The 22763-nt window shown below is 44.3% G+C and overlaps 1 protein-coding gene across 16 annotated transcripts in view; it reads left to right on the forward strand.

The window, feature by feature from the left end:
- The window catches only part of SULF1 (sulfatase 1), a 175553-nt gene that overhangs the window by 146514 nt on the left and 6276 nt on the right, over window positions 1-22763 (forward strand). For 12 of the 16 annotated variants that reach the window (XM_025477927.3, XM_025477931.3, XM_025477926.3 and 9 more), the window contains 8 exons: window positions 288-510; window positions 3545-3791; window positions 5397-5493; window positions 5992-6086; window positions 6662-6727; window positions 7597-7769; window positions 11674-11816; window positions 11911-12034. In XM_025477927.3, coding sequence (XP_025333712.1) covers window positions 288-510; window positions 3545-3791; window positions 5397-5493; window positions 5992-6086; window positions 6662-6727; window positions 7597-7769; window positions 11674-11816; window positions 11911-12034 — 1168 coding nt within the window. Of the gene's footprint in view, window positions 1-287; window positions 511-3544; window positions 3792-5396; window positions 5494-5991; window positions 6087-6661; window positions 6728-7596; window positions 7770-11673; window positions 11817-11910; window positions 12035-13840; window positions 13875-15050; window positions 15117-22763 lie in introns of all 16 variants that reach the window. The other 4 variants (XM_049103766.1, XM_049103767.1, XM_049103768.1 and 1 more) reach the window with 4 other exon arrangements.

Consider the following 22763-nt stretch of genomic DNA (forward strand, 5'->3'; position numbering starts at 1 on the left):
GTTTCCTTCAAGACTGTTTAGTCTGGATCCTGAGGATTTATGTATCAATTTTTGGCTCTGGTGTCATTGAGGTGGTTCTGGTTTCCAGTGGTCCCCCTGTCATCTGTACTGGCCCACGGTGAGAGAGGGAGCTAAGAGAACCTGGGGAGGGGTGGGGGGACACGTCGTGCAAGGGCAGCCAAAAGATGCCTTCTTCCCGGGCTCCCCAAACCTAACCTAATGCAGCAGCCCTTCCTGAGAAACACCTGGCCCGGGTGGGTAAACGGCTTTCACATTGGCTTTTGCAGAAGTGGCAGTGCATTGAGGACACGTCTGGCAAGCTTCGGATTCACAAGTGTAAGGGATCCAGCGACCTGCTCACAGTCCGCCCCAGCGCCCGGAACCTCTACCCCCGCGGCTTCCACGACAAGGACAAGGACAAGGACTGCAGTTGCGGGGAGCCTGGCTATCGTGCCGGCAGGGGCCAGAGGAAGGGTCAGAGGCAGTTCCTGCGAAACCAGGGGACTCCCAGTAAGCTCCAGGGGCCTTTGCAAATGGACAAGAGGGAGACCAAAGGCTTGATCCTTCTACGTTTAGGTCTTTTTTTTTTTTTTTTTTTTTTTTTTAAGATTTTGAGAGACACAGAGAGAGAGAGAGAGGCAGAGACACAGGCAGAGGGAGAAGCAAGCTCCATGCAGGGAGCCCGAAGTGGGACTCAATCCCGGGTCTCCAGGGTCAGGTCCTGGACCGAAGGGAGGTGCTAAACCGTTGAGCCACCCAGGGATGCCCTACGATTTAGGTCTTCCCAATGCATACTTTTGCAGCGAAAAGCAAATAACTGTTATGTTTAAAAGATCAAAGCTCATTTGAAATTTCGGGTTTGTGCACATTTTAACTTGAGCATAGAATATGCATAGAATATGTTCCATAAAAGCGCCACACACAAAATATCCACGCACATGAAAGAGGTAAAAGGTGTGGTGAGGGGCAGAAGGTGTAATTCAGGTCAGCTTTCTTTGACATCAATGCTAATGTCCTGATTTGTCACCCTTGAGCTGCTTAAAAAAAAAAAAAAGGAACAAAATAAAAATTCTAGGTATCGTGGCTTATGCATCTAATAAGAAAAGCATAAATATTTCTTAAAGGTACGTCTGTTATTAGACAATCCTTTTTTTTTTAATTCCTCTTGTTGACTGGCAGGGTGCAACCAGTCAAATGCAGTACGAAAAGCGCTGCCTAATATTTTCTTTATAAAATCCTATATCCTATATCCTATCCTGCGCTATATAAAATTCCTGCGATTATACAGATGTGAAAACCCAGGCTGGCACGTTCCATAAAAGAATGAGTCTGGCGCCATCTAGTGACAGCATGGGAAAAGTGACTCATTTCTGGGGCCGTTCTTTTCTATATTGGTTTGGAAGTAAGATATTTGCTGCATTCTGAATTGGGTAGACTTTGCTTTTGTTTTTGAAGTAAGCTGTACACACAACATGGGGCTTGAACTCACGACCTCCAGATCAAGAGTCCCATGCTCGTACCGACGAAGCCAGCCAGGTGCCCCCCCACCTTGTAAATTAGGAAATCAATCACTAGGAACAATAGGAGCTCTCAGCACTGGCTTTATTCTTCTGGACTCCACAGATGGACTTTAGGGGATCGTGAGCCTTCTACCATTTAAGCCAAAATTCTAAATCTATTCTGTGTGTATGTGCACATTTTTCTGGATATCCATAACATTCAACCCACTCCTAAAGGAATCCATAACCCAAAGGCTGCAATGATTGATTTGGGAAATTTTTTTTTCCTCCCTGAGATAAAATGCCAGGTTTAATAATTCAGGCAAAGATAGCACATGGAGGGCAGCCTGGGTGGCTCAGCGGTTTAGTGCTGCTTTTGGCCCGGGGTGTGATCCTGGGGACCCGGGATCAAGTCCCACATCAGGCTCCTGCATGGAGCCTGCTTCTCCCTCTGCCTGTGTCTCTGCCTCGCTCTCTCTCTAATGAATAAATAAATAAAATCTTTAAAAAAAAAAAAAAGATAGCACATGGAAAGCCAAAAAGAGACAGATTCCTGACATTGTCCCTTAATGGAAGCTGATTACCAATGTTGGACTCCAATTCCTCCAAGGAAGGGGCCGCCTCTTCTCTCTGGGGAGGTTAGATGTGTCTCCACCGCAGTGACCCTAAACACTGTGTTGTTCAATGTTGAGCACAGACTGGAGAGGTCTGGGGCCACTCTTTCAAACCACATGGAGTCTCACATATTTGAGGGCAGGAGTTGCTCGTGAGCACGCACAGTGACCTGCTGACTGTACAGAGGCGTTTCCTCCTCTGGAAACTGCCATCACAGCAGGGTCCTGTGGGAGCATCAATTTTGATGCGATGGCCTGTGTGCTCTCCTTCTTCCTATTTCAGCAGCAGGCTGGAGAGAGAAGTTCCATGTGAGAATGCCCCCTCGGAGCCAAAGGGCATCTGAGAAGGAGCCAAGGTTTGCACATTAAAGCTCTTGTCTTAACACACTATGAGACTTGACAGAAAGCATGCTGGCCTCCCCCTGGCATTACATTCCATCTGCTAGGTATTAAAAGTCAGTTGACTAATAAAAGCATTTGCAAAATTTATTTTTTCTCTGTTTTTGGTACAAATAGAAGGTGCTGAGAGCATTTACCCTTTTGAAAAAAGCAGCCCGATGTAGAAAGACTGTAGCCTTTAGAATCTGGTAGATTAGAATCCTGGTTCCCACAGCCATTGGGTACATAAACTTGGAAAATGTAGGTAGCCTTCAGAGCTTCAGTTTTCCCATTCTTAAAAATCATAACACCAGGGGCACCTGGGTGGCTCAGTGGTTGAGCATCTGCCTTCAGCTCAGGGTGTGATCCTGGGGACCTGGGATCTAGTCCCACATCGGGCTCCCTGCATGGAGCCTGCTTCTCCCTCTGCCTGTGTCTCTACCTCTCTCTATTTATAAATAAATAAATAAATCTAAAAAAAATCTTTAAAGAAAAAACAGAATCATAACACCAAAGTTATGAGCCTGTTCTGATAATCTAATAAGTTTTTTAATGTAAGGATTGATTATAATAATACAGGTCTTCTAAGATTGTGGATTAAAGATAAGTATGAGGTGAATAATAATACATAGCAAAAGCCCCATCAGTGAGTCAGTATTATGATTAATATCATAATTGGGAGTATAGTTTTATCCAAACAAACTGCCTTAGCAGTTCACGTTGAGAAGGCAGTGTGGAAGTTCACAGCCTGCTGTGAATAGAAAGGAACTTAGGGGTCCCCCAGATGTGCCCCCTCACTGGAGGGATGAAAGGCTGAGCCTCAGAGGAGCATGCCTCCCACCACAGTGCCCTGCAGCACCCAGGCCCAGACAGGAGCCCAGCCCTCCTGACCTGAATCCCAGTGGGCTGCCACAGCACCCCGATGCCCCTCACCAATGCCATATAAACTGCTTGCCCCTTCCCAGAATGCTCACGGAGCCAGGCGGTGCTTTTCATCCCTCCTAAACTACACCCAGGTGTCCACATTAATAACGTGTCTCCCCTTATTTCCAGAGTACAAGCCCAGATTTGTCCATACTCGGCAAACACGTTCCTTGTCGGTCGAATTCGAAGGTGAAATATATGACATAAACCTGGAAGAAGAAGAATTGCAAGTGTTGCGACCGAGAAACATCGTCAAGCGCCACGATGAAGGCCACAGGGGGCCCGGAGGTCACCAGGCTCCCGGCGACGGGGACGTGATGCTGGCCGACAGAGACAACGCCCTGGGCTTGCCCACCACCGTCAGAGTGACGCACAAGTAGGAAGGCTTTAGCTGTTCGCGGGGGCTGAGTTCAGAGTCATCACCCCCACCCCCCCATTACCACTATTTTGCTTCTTTATAAAAAGTGATAGCCCTCGGCCCTACAGGGTCTGGAGGCTGGCCTGTGTAACCCCTGGGGTGTAAAGAAGCCAAGGGGACACTCTTTGGGTTCAGTTTCACATGAAGCTGGTCCCTGGGAGTTTAGCCAGAGTGGTTCTGTCACAACTTAGCAGGCACGCAGTTCTGCCTTTGAAGAGTTACCTTCGTGGGAGTCTAGGGAGCAGATGGAAACCATCACCGGCACTGGTAGAGGCTCAGAGCACTTGTGCACTCCCAGCCTCAGAAATGAAATACAGCCCAAGGGGGGACTGCAGGTCCTGGAGAGGCTTCCAGAGAGGTGGGATGTGTTGCAAATGGATATAAGATGCAGAAACATCTACTAAACTGGTCAGATCCCAGAAAGCATGGTGGGCCTCGGGAGTCACGGGGACGGGGAAGGAGGCGATCATCCCACAGCTGTAATGGATGACTCCGGTTCTCCACTTCCTTCCGAAATCCAGTTGTTCTATTGATAGAGAAAAATTTTCTCTCTGAATTTATTAGCAAAGTCTCTTTTCCCCCCTCTCCCATTCTATGACTTTGGTGGGGGGCCTGCTATCATGAGCTCTGCCAGGATTTTTATCTTTGGAATCGGTCTTCAGATGCCTGCATCATTGACTTTGATCAAGGTGTGGGGGGCTGAGGGCATTGGGGACACTCCCCCCACCCCCACAGTTGAAAAACCACATGTACCTTTTGACTCCCCAGAAACTTTACTACTGGTGGCCCTACTGCTGACCAGAAGCCTTAGCGATAACATAAACAGTTGATTATATGTATCATATACTGTATTCTTACGATAAAGTAAGTTAGAGAAAAGAATGTTATTATGAAAATCATAAGGAAGACAACATATGTTTCTAGTACTGGACTGTGTTTATCAAAAAAACAACAAATCCGCGTATAAGCGAACCCGTGGAATTCCAGCCTGTATTGTTCCAAGGTCAACTGTAGTTATAGGCTAGGAGATTTAGACCGGGATTTGTTTCTCTTTCAGTATTGATTGACCCCCTTATCCCAAATTTTCTCTGTCCCTGGGACTGTTTCTTTGCTGCACACCTAATGAGATACTCCAGGCAGGCTCTTTGTAACAAAATGAATAGGATAAATAACCCCTTTCTGACTTTGCATTTCTTTAATCAACTTACTTCCATTTTAACTGTGAAAACCTCAATTTTTCCTATGGTATTTGACGAGGCCTTCAAAACTGGGGCTGTCTGGTGGTGGCTGTTCTTGGGGATGTGAATACTCAATATTGCTGTGAAAGGGGATCTTAGGAATGGTTCCTCTCTGATACCATCCTTTCCCCACACTGGTGGCCAGGAGACATTCCCATGTATCCTTGTCTGTGGCTCAGCTCCAACATGCTGCTTGCATCCAAATTAAGAGTTTAGAAGATAATTCTGTTCCTTCTGCTATCTCTAATGGATTTTTAAAAAAAATATTAGTAAATATTAGCATATAAACCTATCTCTAATGTTTTGGGTTGGTTTGTTTTTGCAGGTGCTTTATTCTTCCGAATGATACAATCCATTGTGAGAGAGAACTGTATCAATCAGCAAGAGCCTGGAAGGACCACAAGGCGTACATTGATAAAGAGGTTAGCCACAGCCATGTGATTGGAAGGGTGCATTCCGGATGCAAACTCGGCTCCCAGCCCCATGGAGACTGGTGGGGTTCACTGCGTATACACATCATTGTTTTTTACAATCACAATTACATGAAACATAGCGTAGCAAGGTTTTATCTTTCCCCGGTGATGTAGTGATTTTCCTGCCTGAAAACAAAATAGGGTGTGAGAAAATAGCAGGGATTGGCTCGATGACCTGTTGAAATTTCCGTGAGGAAATGATCCAGTCGTAAGTGAAGCATCTGTTCATGTTTATCTACAGCACATCAGCAGGAATGTCGAGATAGACATATTCTGTGTCCACTTTGTTTCCAAGTTAATTATCATCTCAGTGGAAGAGCTGGAATTATGGAATATAGAAAGCAAGGTGAAAAGAGAGGCACTCAGCATAGAAAATCCTGATCTAAAAAAAAAAAAAAAAGAAAATCCTGATCTTCAAATGTAATTGTTCACGCATGTGTCTTCCAGATTGAAGCTTTGCAAGACAAAATTAAGAATTTAAGAGAAGTGAGAGGACACCTAAAGAGGAGAAAGCCAGAGGAGTGTGCCTGTAGTAAACAGAGGTGAGTGGGTGGCCACTTCACCCCCTTGTTTCCAAACTCATGTTTCCACAAGCTCCGGTGGCAAGCACTGGGCTTGTTTGTCTCTTCTACCAATAGAAAGCTTAGTAAATTGAATTTATTATCATATACTGAAAAGAAATATGTCATAAACCTAAGCCGAAGGTTAAAAAGCCCCATTAAGCTAAGACAGTTACAACAAAGTAACTACTTTCCTTCTGTTCTGCTTCCTGTTTGTAAAATGAATTGTCGGTTTGCCAGGGGTGGCTCGGTTGGTGAAGCATCTGCCTTTGGCTCACGTCATGATCTCAGAGTCCTGGGATCGAGCCCCAGGCCTGGCTCCCTGGGCAGCAGGGAGTCTGCTCCTCTCTCTGCCCCTCCCTCCTGCTCTGCTCTTCCTTGCTATCTCTCTGCCTCTCAAATAAATAAATAAAATCTTTTTTAAAATAAAATAAGAAAATAAATAAAATAAAATATAAAATAAAATAAAATAAAATAAAATAAAATAAAATAAAATAAAAACTGTCTGATTAAATGTGAGACTATGAAGACTCCCTTTTCAATCTTCTTGCCCGTAGCTATTATAATAAAGAGAAAGGTGTAAAAAAGCAAGAGAAGGTGAAGAGCCATCTCCACCCATTCAAGTAAGTGAGTCTGTTTTTCCACTTTCGCTGGGAGTGGAGGACTGTCCCCTGGGCACTTCTAAAAGGCAGCAGGGACCCCTGTGTTCCAAGTGGTGCTGCTTCCAAGCAAGCAGATCTAGCCAGGAAGGCACAGAGCTCCAGAAGTTGGCAACAAAGCCCTATCTTGCCAAGAGACCACGGGGATGCTTTTGGAATCCTTTAGGGGGAGCCATGAGGAGATCTGCTCTAATTCTATATGTGTTCTCTGCCGATGTATGGGATGGTAACTGGATTTTATTCTATGCACTGTGGACAGCGATTGGGAAAAGGGACCATGGTGATTAGGTTGGTGTGTCCATAGAATAGTCTGCAATCATGCTGAATTCTGAAAGCTGGAAGAAATATACATATCTTTAAAATAATAGTTAAAATTTGCATGTGAAGGGATTTAGTATTGAGCCTCAGCGAAAGTTGAGCCCTTTATGGAATAAAACAAAATAGTAACAAAAAGGAATTCTTTCCAAGTCATGTAATCCCACTAACCATTGACTTTCTGGCTGGTGAGTACTAAGTCCCAGGGAGTTAAGCCACATGTCCAAATGCTGTGGCTAGCGGGATCCATGGATTCACCTCGACATTTATTTCCACCGGTGTTTACATGTAAATAAGGAAGAAAACATTGATCCTTCCAGGCTCGGTAAAATTCTAAGAGAGTTGTCACTTAATGAGTTTGTCTTCACTTTTGCCGATTATAGTGCGAGACCCTCTGTGGAAAACAAGTCCTCTGTTACTGTGTATCTGCATATTTTGTGTGAGATTCATAGCAACAATAATATTTTTAATTGGGAAACGGCTTTCTGATCATTAACACACCCCTTCTGTTGGAATAGGGAAGCTGCTCAAGAAGTAGACAGCAAACTGCAGCTTTTCAAGGAGAACCGTAGGAGGAAGAAGGAGAGGAAGGAAAAGAAACGCCAGAGGAAGGGGGAGGAATGTAGCCTCCCTGGCCTCACCTGCTTCACACACGACAACAACCACTGGCAGACGGCCCCATTCTGGAACTGTACGTACTGTGTACTTCTGGTTTGGGTTTTTTTTTTTGGGAGGGGGGGGTTAGAAATAGTTTTCCCAGTTTGGGGGCACCTAGTTGGCTTAGTTGGTTAAGCATTGACTGTTGGTTGCAGCTCAGGTCATGATCTCAGAGTCGTTGAGATGGAGCCACTCATTGAGTTCCATGCTCAGTGCAAAGTCTGCTGGAGATTCTCCCTCTCTCCCTCCCGCGTCTGTCCCTCCATGACTCGTGCTCTCTAAATAAACACACACATACATAAATACATCCACAAAATTATTTTATTTTATATATTTTTAAAGATTTTATTTATTTATTCATGAGAGACACAGAGAGAGAAAGAGGCAGAGACACAGGCAGAGGGAAAAGCAGGCTCCATGCAGGGAGCCTGATGTTGGACTCGATCCTGGGTCTCCAGGATCACGCCCTGGGATGAAGGTGGCACTAAACTGCTGAGCCACCCGGGCTGTCCCATAAAATCATTTAAAATTTTTTTCCAGTTTTATTGAGATACAATTGACACAGAACTGCATAACTTTAAAGTGTATGGCATAATGACCTGACTTCTGTGTATTGTGACGTGATGACCACGGTAAGTTCAGTTAGCGCCTATCATCTCATCTGAGTTACTCCTTTTAGATGCCACTGTCCACCGCCATGCAGAGAGCCACCAACTAACGCCACAGTTACTAAGACTAGGGCTTCAGCAGTGTAAAACCAGGAACCTAGAATGATTTAAGAGGAGAGCATCGTATTATTTTCTACACTGGTAACTAGAATGATTTTGCCAAAAATTAACTTTTTCTTTAAAGATTTGTTTTCATATTTCATTTGCAAATGCCAAGCTCACCCTGGATGTTTCTGCTGATGATGTCATTTCACGCAGTAACCAGCTCTTGGCAGAGTTCCTACCCAGTAAGACTGGCTTTAGTTCTATCTATAACTAAATAAATGGACGAACAATTTTGCCTCGAATAGATTTTGTTTCTACTTCATTTCATGTAATTCTGTAAGTATAATAAAAGGAAATGAAAACCCCTCTAATGCAGGGGCCATATCCTACTAATTCTCAGTCCCCTTTGGTACCTAGCATCATGCTCACAGAAGAATAGGGATTCTACATAATTGGTGGTTTTACGTGGAATTGCTGATGATATGTAATAATAATTATGTGGGGTTTTTTGTTTTGTTTTGTTTTTTTAAGAGAGAAACAAAGCACATGTAAACCAGGGAGGAGGGGCAGAGGGAGAGGGAGAGAGAGAACCTTAAGCAGGCTCCATGTCCAGCTTGGAGTCCAATGCGGGACTCGATCTCACAACCCTGAGATCATGACCGGAGACAGAATCAAGAGTCAGACGCTTAACCAGTGAGCCACCCAGAGGTCCCAACAATTGTGCACTTTTAAAATTCATACTTATATGTGCTTTGGTGGCCTATGCACAGTATTCACTGAGGCCTTCTAGAAATAATGCCCTTAATTCTTGTGGCACAACAACTGATTGAAGGCTCACCATCCCAGAGAGTAGCTAAAACCTCAGATCTTCTCATTGAGAAGAACCCAGGAGACCACCTGGGTCAGAGTCTCTCAAAGTGGAATTTAGAGACTCCAGGAACCCAAGACCATTCTCAGGGGGTTTCAGGCCTATATCCCAAAATCTTTGTTTTATCTTTCCATTTGGATGCTTTTTGATTTCAGTATCCAAGCTTGCATTTTCATTTCCAGCCACACTGAGGCCAAGTGAACTCTTAAACTCATAGCATTTAACTTTTAATCTCATTCCCTAAACTGGGAGTGAAGATCTCTGAGGGTCACTCAGGTTACAGGGGTCCATCCTCCACCAAGCTCTGGGGTGGGGTACAGGACACACAGCAGTTTGAAAAATCATTTCTGCAGGGCAAGGGATGAATAGATGGAGCAGTGTGGATCTTTAGGGCCGTGAAACTACTTTGTATGATACTATACTGGTGATACATATCATTATACATTTGTCAAAGCTCATAGAACATACAACACTAAGAGCGAACCATAATGTAGGCTATGGACTTTGGGTGATGATGTGTCAATGTAGGTTCATTAACTGTCACAGATGTGCCACTGTCAAAAGGGAATTTGGTAGTGTGGAAGGTTGGGCATATGTGAGATGAGTGTAGTCCCTAGAAAGTCTCTGGGCCTTCTGCTAGGTTTTTCTATAAACTGTTTTATGCTCTAAAAAGTCTATTAGGGACACCTGGGTGTCTCAGCGGTTGAGCATCTGCTTCTGGCTCAGGGTGTGATCCCGGGGTCCTGGGATCAAGTCCCACATCAGGCTCCCTGCATGGAGCCTTGTTCTCCCTCTGCCTGTGTCCCTGCCTCTCTCTCTCTGTCTCTCATGAGTAAATAAATAAAATCTTTTAAAAAATAAATAAATAAAAAGTCTATTAAAGTAAAATTTAAAGAAAATCATTTCTCATTCATTGTTTAAAATATCTCTTAGCTTAAGGGGACAGATTTAGTGTTCTTAATATTGGATAGGGAGGTAAGTAGCATATAGTGGTTAAGACTATAGCCTTTAGCCAGATCTCTAATGCTGCCACTTGTCAGCTGTTGTGACTTTAGATAAATTACTTAACCTCTCTGTGCTCCGTTTTTCCCATCTATAAAATGGAAAGAATAATAATCTGTCTCATAAAGTTCTTTTAAGGAGTCAATGCATGCAAAGCACACAATGGACAGTGAATGCTCATTAATTAAGTGTACCTATCCCAATTATTTAAAAAATATTTGCTAGATAGCACATTTTTTTAAAGATTTTATTTATTTATTTGAGAGAGAGGGAGAGAGAGCATGAGTTGGGTGGGAGGGCAGAGGGAGAAGCCAACTCCCCTGGGATCATGACCTGAGCCAAAGGCAGATGCTTAAACAACTGACTGCCTCTCTAGATAGCACACTTTTAAAATTGAATTATTATTGCAGGAAAGGTCAGCAAATCTAGAAACTGCCTTTCTATAAAAGAAGACTAAGTAAAAAAAAAAAGAAGAAGACTAAGTAATTTGTTTTGTTTTGTTTTGACATATGTTTTATTTGCTTTCCACCAGTTAACCAGTGAACCTCTCATGGTACAAAACGTGTTAATGGTCATAGCTCATCTCACGTTAAGATATTGTTGGGGTGCCTGGGTGACACAGTCAGTTAAGTGTCTGACTCTTGGTATCAGCTCAAGTCGTGATCTCAGGGTCGTGATCTCAGGGTTGTGAGATCAAGCCCTGAGTCAGAGTTCATGCTCAGCCGGGATTCTGCTTGAGAATCTCTCCCTCTCCCTCTGGCCCTCCCCACTGCGCTTGTGCGCTCTCTCTCTCTCTCTCAAGTAAATAAATAAATCTTTAAAAAAATATATTGTCTACAATGATCACAAAGAATCCCGTTTCTGTGCACCATTTTGTGATGTGTCGCTGTGATATAGAGAACAAAGCAAAGGCACCAGGTCCATCTCTGTATTATAAAACTATTTTTTTTCTTTTTTAAGAAAAGATAAAAATAACCAGAAATACAAGCTCTGATCATTTCCTTCCCCTTCATTCTCCACTCACTCACTCTATTTCAGTGACTACGGCCTGACGGAGGGAAGCAAATTAATGTGCCTAAAACTTTACCTTGGCCTTCCATCTGTATTCACGATCATAAATTGCCATTATTTTTCCCATTTGCCACCTGGTCCCACAGCAAATTATTTAGAAAGGAGGGAAATATAATTTTTTAAAACATCTAACCACATAGTAGTTACAAGAAAGAAAATGTGCCCCTTAAAGTAAAAAAGATCAGGAAATGGTTAGCCGGCCTACATTTTTTTGTTTTTTTCAGGCTAACCAGCCTACATTTTGTTTTTCTTTTTCTTTTTCTCTTTTTTTTTTTTACCAACAGTGGGCTCTTTCTGTGCTTGCACGAGTTCTAACAACAATACCTACTGGTGTTTGCGGACAGTTAATGAGACGCATAATTTTCTTTTCTGTGAGTTCGCCACTGGCTTTTTGGAGTATTTTGATATGAATACAGATCCTTATCAGGTAAGTCCATATGTTTTCGTTTTATGAAGGTTGTTGAAAATGAAACAGCCAGAACATGAGCATAACTCTATCGTCCTGGCCTCCTCATCCACAGCTCACAAACGCAGTGCACACAGTGGAACGGGGCATTTTGAATCAGCTGCATGTTCAACTCATGGAGCTCAGAAGCTGTCAGGGGTACAAGCAGTGCAACCCAAGACCTAAGGGCCTTGAAGTTGGTAAGGGGGAAAAAGGGTTTTTTTTTTTTTTTTCCTGTATTTCCTGGGAAATTCTTTGTGTTGTCGAGTTTTCCACCTTTGAAACGTCTGTATGCGTAGAAACACAAGAGTTTGGGATTCGTCCAGGGGAGACTTTCCAGGCAATTCCAAATATAACGTGTTCTCTAAGCTTACCTCTGGGAGCATTAATGAAAAATGTAACGCACCAAAAGATCTGGTGAGAATTTTATTCCAGTTTCTCCCACACGTCTGTTCTACTAGTAAACTCTCCTGGTAGAAGCACTCACTGGCAGGTAGGATGAAAGCATTGGGGACTTATTGGTTATTGCCGCCAATAGACAGAACATATACTCTAGGTAAACCAGGATATCCTAATTTTTTAAGTGAATTTGGATGGAAACACACAATGCCCTGTTTCTGCTTATCACTGTTGGGAGCTGCCCCAGTGGGATCACTACCCGTGACACAGTGAATTAGATTTCTTTTTACCAGGATTTCCCCTCTGAAGTTAGAGATACTTGAGTAATTCACTGTCTTGGGGCCTAAGAGCATTAGAGGGCCCATATGGAATCAGCCAGATGTTCCCTACCGGGGCCACAGTGTTAAACTCACTTATCTCTCCTCTGGTTCATAAGGCTGCAGTTCTTTTCAGCCTGTCCAGCCCTTTCCTAGTTGATGAGAACACTGATTTTCTCATAATTCCGGTAGAAATGTAAATTCCTGCAGTCCACAGAAGGAAGGAGAGAGAGCTGGTGCTGGCCAGGGCTTGCCAGCAGCGCAGCATGTCAACCCCAAAAGGGTGAACCGTGGGGCTCCCTGGCAGTGGGGAGCACTTTGCAGGGACCCGTTGTGTGCAGCTGGGTTTTCCCAGCGCCCCTAACAGCCCGTGTCTCTGGGTCCCTGGCTCATGTGACTGGGGGCGGGGGACACCCATCCCCAAAGGATCAACGTCTGCCACCTGTCATTTGCACCATGGTAGGGCACCAAGGCTTTCAAGCTGTGAAGGTCCCATAAGAAATTCTAGAGGGGTCACCTCACAGCTATCTTCTCCGTTAACATCGTCATCAGATGAGTTGCCAGCCAGAAATGTCCAGTCCTGACTTGCAAAATGGGTCTTTTGGTCACGACTGCACGTGGCTCGAGCCTTTTCAGATATCCTGCTTACTTGTTCTAGCTTTTCCTCAAATCTTCGCCCTCCACACACCAAAAAGAAAGAAAAAAATGTAAAAGCCCAATAAAGCTTAGAAATTAAACTGATTATTAGAGGCCCTAGCGAAATTACACCCTGACATTTCTCCCCCAAAGGACCACGGTCTCTTAATGGGTGATGATGTAACTGCCCCGGGAAGGCTGACAGTCTCTTGATGGGATGACACACCAGGGGGAGCCCGTGATTGCTGTTCGGCCGAAAGTAGTCCTCTCCACCTTCTAGATCGTTCCTAAGTGAGGGGATTATTGGCCTTTCCCCACCCCCCAAGTGTTTTGTCTAAAAATAACCATAATTTTACTGAGCCTGACTGCAAGTACTTCTCTTACTGCTTTTAAATGGGCTCTCCTCCTTTCCCACTGCACTCCCTTTTCATGTGAACTCCTCTACATTTTATCTCAGACCTTTTTATTTTTTAGCTTTCCATGCTCATTTTGAAGCTGTCTACTAGAAAAGCTCTATGGGACTCTAGCCCTGTCTGTACTTAACACAATCTGTTTCTTTCTAGGATTTAGATGTTGTGCATGGAGAACTACATAGTGAATGGTTGTATGAGTTCTAAAGCTAACATAAATTACTCTTGTATTTTCCTATATCAGGAAATAAGGATGGAGGAAGCTATGACCTACACAGGTATTCACACTTTTTTATTCTCCCCCGCAGCTTCTTTCCCAATAATTGCATGATCCAGCCATTTCAACTAATTTCCGTTTCTCACCGTGTTGCGCAGAGCGTAGTGCGGGGTGCATGCATGTGCTAACAGCATTCGCCACCATATCGTGTCATTGGTCACAGATCTGTCACTTCGCTTTTAATCAGCTGTCACGGCAGGATGTCTCTCAGAGCGTTTACTCCATGTGTGTTTGCTCATTAGATGATGCTTTTAAGCATGGAATGATGTGAAAGGGGGAAAAAACCCCAGAATGACCTTCGGGGGCTCTGGGGAGAGGTCGGGAGAATGATTTCCCTTGTGGTGCTTGCACGCTGACGTGGGGAGAGGCTTCCTGGAAGCTGGTTAAGAGGTTCTTGTGAACCATGATGTCAAGGACCCAGAAGGAGCAATGGGAATTTTAAGAGTATTCTGCAGCTGAAGGTGGGGGAAAGAGAAGGAGCTTCTTTGTCAAGAGGCCTTAACCTGGGTGGGGAAAAGCAGCGGTGATATGATTCAGAAGGCTCCGCAGGGTGGTGGTGAGTGAGGAGAAGGCACCGGGGGCCCGGACGGAGAGGTCTCTGCATGAGCACGGAGACCATACGCCTGACACACCCAAACTGCATAAACAGGCCTCAGCCCAGCCACCGTGTTCCCTCCGACCCCCACCTGCCCCTCTCATCTCCTCGTGTTCTGGAGCGGGGGACCCACACACCTGTCATCGTCAGCCCTTGATGATTTTCCATTCTGAGTATAGACCTTGGGTGGATTTGTCAGAAATGTGTCATGTGGGGCAGGAGGGGACTGCCCTTACCACCTCTACTGTGGGGAAACTGAGGCACCGTGTGTCGACAGGCATCCTCATTCACGATGAATCCATCAAAGGAGCATGGACTTGCTTGGTGCCATGCCGGGGCACCCTGTTTGCCCCACTGCCCCCCCCTCCAGCCTCCTGATTGGTCTCAGATTCCTCCTTTTCCAACCAGGAGCCAAACAACAGGAAAGGGAGGGAGAGGGGGATGTAAACAACTAACAGAACAAAGAAAGCCGGACTGTGGAGGATACTTAATAACCACGTGTGTATCTCTTCTTTTTCTCTCCTCTCCTGTCTCCTCTCCTTTCCTGGCTGCACCCCCACCCCGACCCCACATCACCCCCAGCACACGTAGGACAGAGCAGAAGAACCCTCTCTTAAGCTGGTCTCACCCGGGATATGGGCTGACGAGGTAATATCCCACACACCAGCACTCTGCCTGCCTCCCAGAGGCCACACTGAGACATTTCCAAAGTGTGACATTTTAAGTGGACCTAACACTAAATATTGACTCTATGGGTATTTTATGATGCACTCAATTTTACAGCGAAGGGATGTTCAGGGGAGCTGAGCTCTCTTTTACTCCATGTCATGAACGAGGTAAAAGGATATTAAGAGGCTATTTAAGAGACAGGCCTGGTCAGAGCTGAGTCAGAGAACCATTCTCCGTGAAGTCCTCCCCAAACGAGGACACGTTTGAGATGAGGGGTGTGTAACTGCACTCCTGGTCATAATTCAGTGGGAGGCATCTGGGACTGACTCCTCTCTCCCTGTGCCACTGCCACTCAATCCAGCATTTGGCAGGTCGTTTGTCACAGCCTTGGTAAACTCGTTGTTGATGGGGTCGCCTGTCTGAGAACGTGACTGTGCAAGGTGACAGAGGGTTACCTTTCCCCTCCGCCTCCCTTATCAAAGGACAGATGTAAGCATACCCTAACTCACAATGACTGGCATTTTCGGATCCCACTATTTCATAAGGCAGGGGGCAAGCTGTCTTTCAGTGGCTATCCACGCTGTAGGCCAGAAGTCACGAAATAGGGTGACTTGGGGAGCATCTGCTTGTCACACCTGGGGACTCTCTGGACACCCAAATACAGTGTTTGACGTGGCCTCACCTGCTCATTGTGTCCTATTGGACTGAAAGGAAACAGATGCCAGGCAAGCCACGGTCTGTGTGGAACTGCTGAGAAAACCGTCTCCAGATGGTGTCTGAGGGATACGGCCCTCCAGCGACGGCACGACTGACAGGGTTCAGAAGCCTTGATTCTTCAATTTTGATTTCCTTTTTTTTTTTTTCTAGAAAACTAATTAAATGCATTTTTAATCATAAAACTTCACTATAAAAGACCTTGAGAAAAATGGTTGACAACTAAGCCTGAAGAAATTGAAATTTGAAAATTCAACAGAATGTTTCAGAAAACATCTTTTTTTTTAAAGATTTTATTTATTTATTCATGAGGGACACAGAGAGAGAGAGAGGCAGAGACACAGGCAGAGGCAGAAGCAGGCTCCATGTGGGGAGCCCGATGTGGGACTGGATCCCAGAACCCCAGGATCAGGCCCTGGGTCGGAGCCACCCAGGTGCCCCCAGGAAACATCTTTCTTGCACAAAATTGACTGCGTGATAGTTTTGACTGCCTTCCATTTTGTGGGTTTGGAGAAATTAATCTTTAGATTTGCTTATTAATCAGCCTTCGGAAAGCAAGCCCGTTCCCTGTTCAACATCGTTATTTATTTTATTTATTTATGGCCCTGGCGTGTGCCTGCGACCGGCCCCGGGCGGCTCTGCTTACTCACTCCGGTCATTTTCCAGCCAGGACAGGCACCGAGGACGGGCACCCGCGGAAAGTGGCCTCTGTGACTCAGAAGATCATTTCTGGCTCGAGTTGAAAGCAATCATTTCTGTGTCGCAAAATAGAATAGGATCAGCAGGGTGAGAGGGTGTTTATTTTTTCCCACTGCTTAGGAAAGCTAACGCGCTGCCCTTTGATGTCCAGGAAATGCTCCTGGCGGGCACGGGGTGGGGTGGCCGGTCAGTTCCTGGCGGCCTCACACGGCCGGGGCTGCTGCCCTGCCCGCGGTGCCCCCCAGGAGCCAGGAGGCCCATGGTGCTTCAGCCGCAGCAGCCACACTTTGGCACACATTGCTTTCGCAGGCTTTTTTAAAAGATTTTATTTATTTATTCATGAGAGACACACAGAGAGAGGGAGAGTCACAGGCAAAGGGAGAAGCAGGCTCTCTATGGGAAGCCTGATGTAGGACTCGATCCCAGGACCCCGGGATCACAACCTGAGCCAAAGGCAGATGCTCAACCACTGAGCCACCCAGGTGCCCCGCTTCTGTGTGTTTTGATTCATCTACCCTGGAGCCACAGCTCATGCTTTGCAGGTGGACATAGGTGAGCTAGCTGTGTGTTAGGGCCTGATCAGTACTGAGGAGCTAGTCTGCCTTGGGTTCAAGTCCTGCCTCCCTAGTAAGAAGCTGAAAACAGAGCCTGGCACGTATCAAGCACTAGTAACGATGAGTATTATTAGTCAGATGTACATGGGATGCAAAATGTTAACATGAAAAAACAAAAACAAAAAAAAACGTTAATATGAAGGAGACAGTATGTGAAAGGGAATAGTGACATTATAATTCCCAGGAATGTTCCTGAATTTTCTAAGAAACACTAAAAGAGCTATTCATCAGCACCAGCATCTCCTTCATCACTCTTTGGTAATTCAGAGTCCAGTCTTCTTTCCGAACTGCTTGAAGTTCTGGAAGGACAAAACCCAACCTCCACTGCCCTGCTCTGTGTTATTTTAATGAAGCTTCACCTGGTTCTCTTCTCTCTGTCACATCTCAGGACTCCATTTTATTTTTCCCTCTGTATTTCTTTCCAGTTCTATTGAAAAATAATTTGACACGCATCACAGTGCAAGCCCATTTGTCTTTTAAATTGCCTTGCTAGCTCTGTTGGACTTTTCTGTTTAAGATGCTTGATCAAGAGTTGGGTCAAGGTCAAGGTTTGGGGTTAGAGGGACCAGCCTCCTCAGGTAATGGAGGATTGAGGGTCAGAGTTGTCAAGGCATGAGTCAGAGGCAGGGCCACTGTGTGGGACACGCAGGCACTGAAACCAGCCCAAGCTCTGCTAGACACACCATGCCAACTGGTGGGACAAGTCTCTTCACACAACAGTGGCCACTCTGGTCAGGCTCCAGGGTAGGGATGAGTCAGGATTCATCTAAGCTCCCAAAGAAAGTTCAAAATTTTGTCTTACTTTTCCAGTAGTGCTTCTACTCCCAATGCCTTATTTGTTGTACTGTAGAGGAAGAAACACAAGTGTCGCAGGACTCTCAGACCCTTCCCTCCAAACTGAGGAGTGAAATCTACCTCTAATTGGCTTCAAAATTGAGAGGACGATGAGAGGGGAAAAATTAATCCTCTTTCATCCATTCGATAAATAAAGAAGGAAAGAATCTACATGGCCACGTCTATGCAAGCCACTGCCTTCTAAGTGAACAGAGTCAAGTATTCCCATTACAATACAGAAAACAAAGTGCTCTGACAGGAGAGGACATGATGCTCTAAGAGCCGTCTGGGGCCCCAAACCCGACCCCAAGGAATCCAGAGAAGCTTCCCAGGGAGGTGGCATTTAACGCTGCATGCGGAAGGCAATGCTGGCATGATCTGGAATATTGATCTAGAGTACTGAAGGAAGAAAACCATTCTGTGAACGATGTTTGATAACAAAGTTGAATAGTGAGAGGTTTATCAAAGAAAGCTAAAATTTTGAAGGACATTTACCTTCACATTAATGGATAAAAAAAATCAGGGACTCCTGGGTGGCTCAGTGGTTGAGCATCTGCCTTCAGTTCAGGTCGTGATCCCAGGGTCCTGGAATCCAGTTCCGCATCAGGCTCCCTGCAGGGAGCCTGCTTCTCCCTCTGCCTGTCTGTCTGCCTCTCTGTGTGTCTCTCATGAATAAATAAATAAAATCTTTTTTAAAATGGGTTTAAAAATAAGCAGGGTTTTTGTTTTTTTTACTAAATGTTAAGAAAGAGAAAATTATGTGCATTTGTCTCAATAAGCAGGTTTGTGCCTTTAATCAGCCATTGACTTTACAAAGTTATTCATCTATAGATAAATGACATAACTTCATTTATTTATAGTTCTATACTGCCTTCTTAGTTGAACGTTCATAGTCTTGTATTTGTAAAATAAATAGGTATTCTTGCGATTCATCAATAAAATTAGTGCACGGGAAATCTTCTACACGTAACAATTAAAAAGGTATTTACAATTGATTGGCTTTTAGTTATTTTGCAGGATGCCGAATTCAGAGTCTCTGAAATCTCAAAACCTAAAGCAAATTCCATTTCAGTCTAAAACGTGTTGGGTTTCAAGCAGCACGAATGCCATCCACAAGGCACACTGATTTGGTCCCAAATATTGAAAGCCGTGCGCCTTCATAAAAGCATTCAGGGAAAGCACAGAAAAACAGAGAAGGGCTTCAGAGAATGGAATGGATGTAAGAGCAGATACTCTGTTCAGGTTCTTTCAATTTTGAAAATAAAATTAATGCCTTCAGAACTGAAACCTGGGAAGGGAAGTAGCCACATCAATGAAAATCAACCTTCCGGTTAGCAATGATCAACAAAATTACAAATGTTTATGAATTTCTAAATGACCTATTACTTGCTCCTTGAAATGACAGACACTTAGCCAGATGAAAGTGAAGTTTGCTTCTGAGCACTTGTCCCCAGAATCATCTATAGGTGGGTGCTGTAATGGAGGGGCTCCCACCATGCTGAGGAAACCCAAGAATGGGAAGAGGAGGGTCACAAAAGGCTTTGTGAAGCGAATGATGCTCACATTTAATTGTGAAGGCTGAGAGCTGACTCAGATGATGAGGCAGGGGAGCACATTCCAGACATAAATGTTGGTGCTGAGGAGGGAGAGAGCCTGGTGCTTTCAGGAAACTGCATTGATGGTGGGGCTTCGCAGAGGCCATGTGGGAAGTAGGAACGGAGCAGACTGAAGAAGTCAGTAGGAATCAGGCATTCTCTCTAGAAACCATTCTTTCTGCTTCTAGGGACACCAGTAGTCCTTGCTGATTAGAACACTGCTCCAGAAGAGATACAGTTGCACACCTACATGATCTCTGCTACCTGTGCATAGAGTGGGACATACTTAACTGGTTATTTTGGGGTTTTTGGTTTGTTTGTTTTTTAAGATTTATTTATTTCTTCATGAGAGACCCAGAGAAAGAGAGGCAGAGACATAGGCAGAAGGAGAAGCAGGCTCCATGCAGGGAGCCCAATGTGGGACTTGATCCTGGGACTCCAGGATCATGCCCTGGGCTGGAGGCAGACGCTCAACTGCTGAGCCACCCAGGCGTCCCACTGGTTATGTTTTTAAATATTTATTTATTTATTTGAAAGAGCAGGGGAGAGGAAGAGGGAGAGAATCTTAAGCAGACTCCATGCTGAGCGCAGAGCTCATCACAGGGCTTGATCTCATGACCCTGAGATCATGACCTGATCTGAAATCAAGAGTCACCCAGGCAGAATATCTTATAAAGAGCTCTATGACATCTGTTTGGTGGTCTCACTTTTGATTACTTGGTTAAGGTGTTGTTTGCTAGGTTAATCCACCATAAAATTACTATTATTCTTTTTTATTTTTTTAAAGATTTTTTATTTATTTATTCATGAGAGACACAGAACGAGAGAGAGGCAGAGACACAGGCAGAGGGAGAAGCAGGCCCCATGCAGGGAACCTGATGTGGGACTCGATCCCAGGTCTCCAGGATCACGCCCTGGGCTGAAGGCAGGCGCTAAACCGCTGAGCCACCGGGGCTGCCCTCTTTTTTAATTAGTAATTCATCCACTTTTGAGGAATTCATAATTCCTGCCTTAATCATTTTGATGACTGAAAAGTGATAATTTTTACAGCTTCATTATTCTTGCTACATTTCTTAAGTAGTACTCTACTATAGAGAAAAAGCTTCTCTCTTTCTCATATGTATGTATGTATGTATAGCAATAAAGGATTCATAGATCCTTATTTTATCCCATGGATATCCTTTTGCTACCATTATTTATTTTGATGAATAAAATGTCCCAGTTTTGGCCAATGATGTCCCTTCAGGTGGCTTCTGTATCCTTTTGGTGTGTCCTCATCATCTTTAGAGCATTCCATTGCTTTCAGACCTAACTATGTTCCAGGTTCATCTTGTATTTTTACTCCCCCACATCTGGAATCAGCTGTTTCTCCAAAGAACCCCAGTTCCTTTTAAGTGGGGAGTGGCATGTGGACAGAGTTAAAATACACACACTCGGATATTGGACAGCCGTTCCTATTACTGCAGATATGGAGCTACATGCGGACGTAGCTATCTAGATATATTGAAAACTGCATGTTTGTCCCGATACCTCTAATTCTTTTTTTTTTTTTTTAAGATTTTATTTATTTATTCATGAGAGACAGAGAGAGAGAGGCAGAGACACAGGCAGAGGGAGAAGCAGGCTCCATGCAGGGAGCCTGACATGGGACTTGATCCTAGGTCTCCAGGGTCAGGCCGCGGGCTGCAGGCAGAGCTAAACCGCTGAGCCACCGGGGCTGCCCTGACAGCTCTAATTCTAATTCAACAGCTCCGGGTTCCTTCTAGTCTTCCAACTTTCCATCTGATACCTTCCTTTTCCAGCAGTAAGTAGTCTAGTTCCTGTTACCCTCAATGGCCTAACTCACCTGTTAAATGCTACAGCGCACAGCAATTTCAGAATTGCTAGATCATCCAGCTGTAAACACAAATGTGCTAACTCAAGTTCAGTGTATTTTTCAGGTATTTCTGTCTTTAGAAGGAGAAAAAAAGAGCACCGTGTTTGAAGTTACTCGGGCTAGTTCCGTGCTCCCTCCTCCTTTATTTATGGTTATGTTACTCATTTGAAATAGAGCAAAATTTGTTTATTTCTGCTCATATCCCAGTTTAATTTTGTTTCTCAGTGTGTAATACTTTAAGGTAGTTCCAAAAGTCGAAACTGCCAACAGCACATGAATGTTAGTCCTTCCCCGCATCTCTTCCCACACATGCACCGTAGGTAACAAGTCTCGTCAGTTTTCTGCTTTACTTTCCCATGTTTCTTGTCTCAGTTGTAAGCAGGTGGTGATATTTGACTTCTCTTGCTTTTTTCACACCAACAGTAGTGCACTATATACACACACACACACACGCATATATATATACATATACACTATACACACAGATTATATATATACACACATACAGTATTGCACTTGGTTTCTTTTTCACTTAAAATATTATTTCACTTTAAAATATATCCTCTCCACCAGTTCACAGAGATCTTCCCATTCTCTTTTCACTGCTTCATACTAATCTACTGTGTGGTTGTACCATAACGTATTCAGGCACTCTTGTGTATAAGCATTTCCAGGCGTTCTCATATTTTGCAATTACAAATTATACAGGAGGGGATCCCTGGGTGGCTCAGCGGTTTAGCGCCTGCCTTCAGCCCAGGGCGTGATCCTGGAGTCCCGGGATCAAGTCCCACGTCGGGCTCCCTGCATGGAGCCTGCTTCTCCCTCTGCCTGCGTATCTGCCTCTCTCCGTGTCTCTCATGAATAAATAAATAAAAATCTTAAAAAAAAAAAAAAAAAAACAAATTATACTGGAGTTAAGAGCCTTGTGCAAATATATTTTAGGTTCTTGAGGCTATCTTCAGAGTAAGTTTCTCGCTGTGGGATTACTGGGTCAAAGGCAAATGCCTATAAGAATGTATTAAACTACTGCCAAATTTCCCTCCATATGGTTTGTACCATTTTGCATTCCCATCATCAGTGTATGAGTGTTTGCTCTCCACAGCTGTCAAGTTTTTAAATTTTTTTTCCAGTTAAATGAGAAAGAAAGGATATCTCAGTAGGATTGGAATTTGTATTGCTCTTATTATGAGTTGACATGTTTTTGAAAGTTTCAAGGCCATTTTACTTGCTCTTGTAGATTATCTGGTTATGTCATATAGGCCCACTCTTTTATATAGTTTTTGAAAGAATTATC

This window comes from Canis lupus, chromosome 29 (genome assembly GCF_003254725.2).
Source record: "Canis lupus dingo isolate Sandy chromosome 29, ASM325472v2, whole genome shotgun sequence".
NCBI classification, from domain to species: Eukaryota; Metazoa; Chordata; class Mammalia; order Carnivora; family Canidae; genus Canis; species Canis lupus.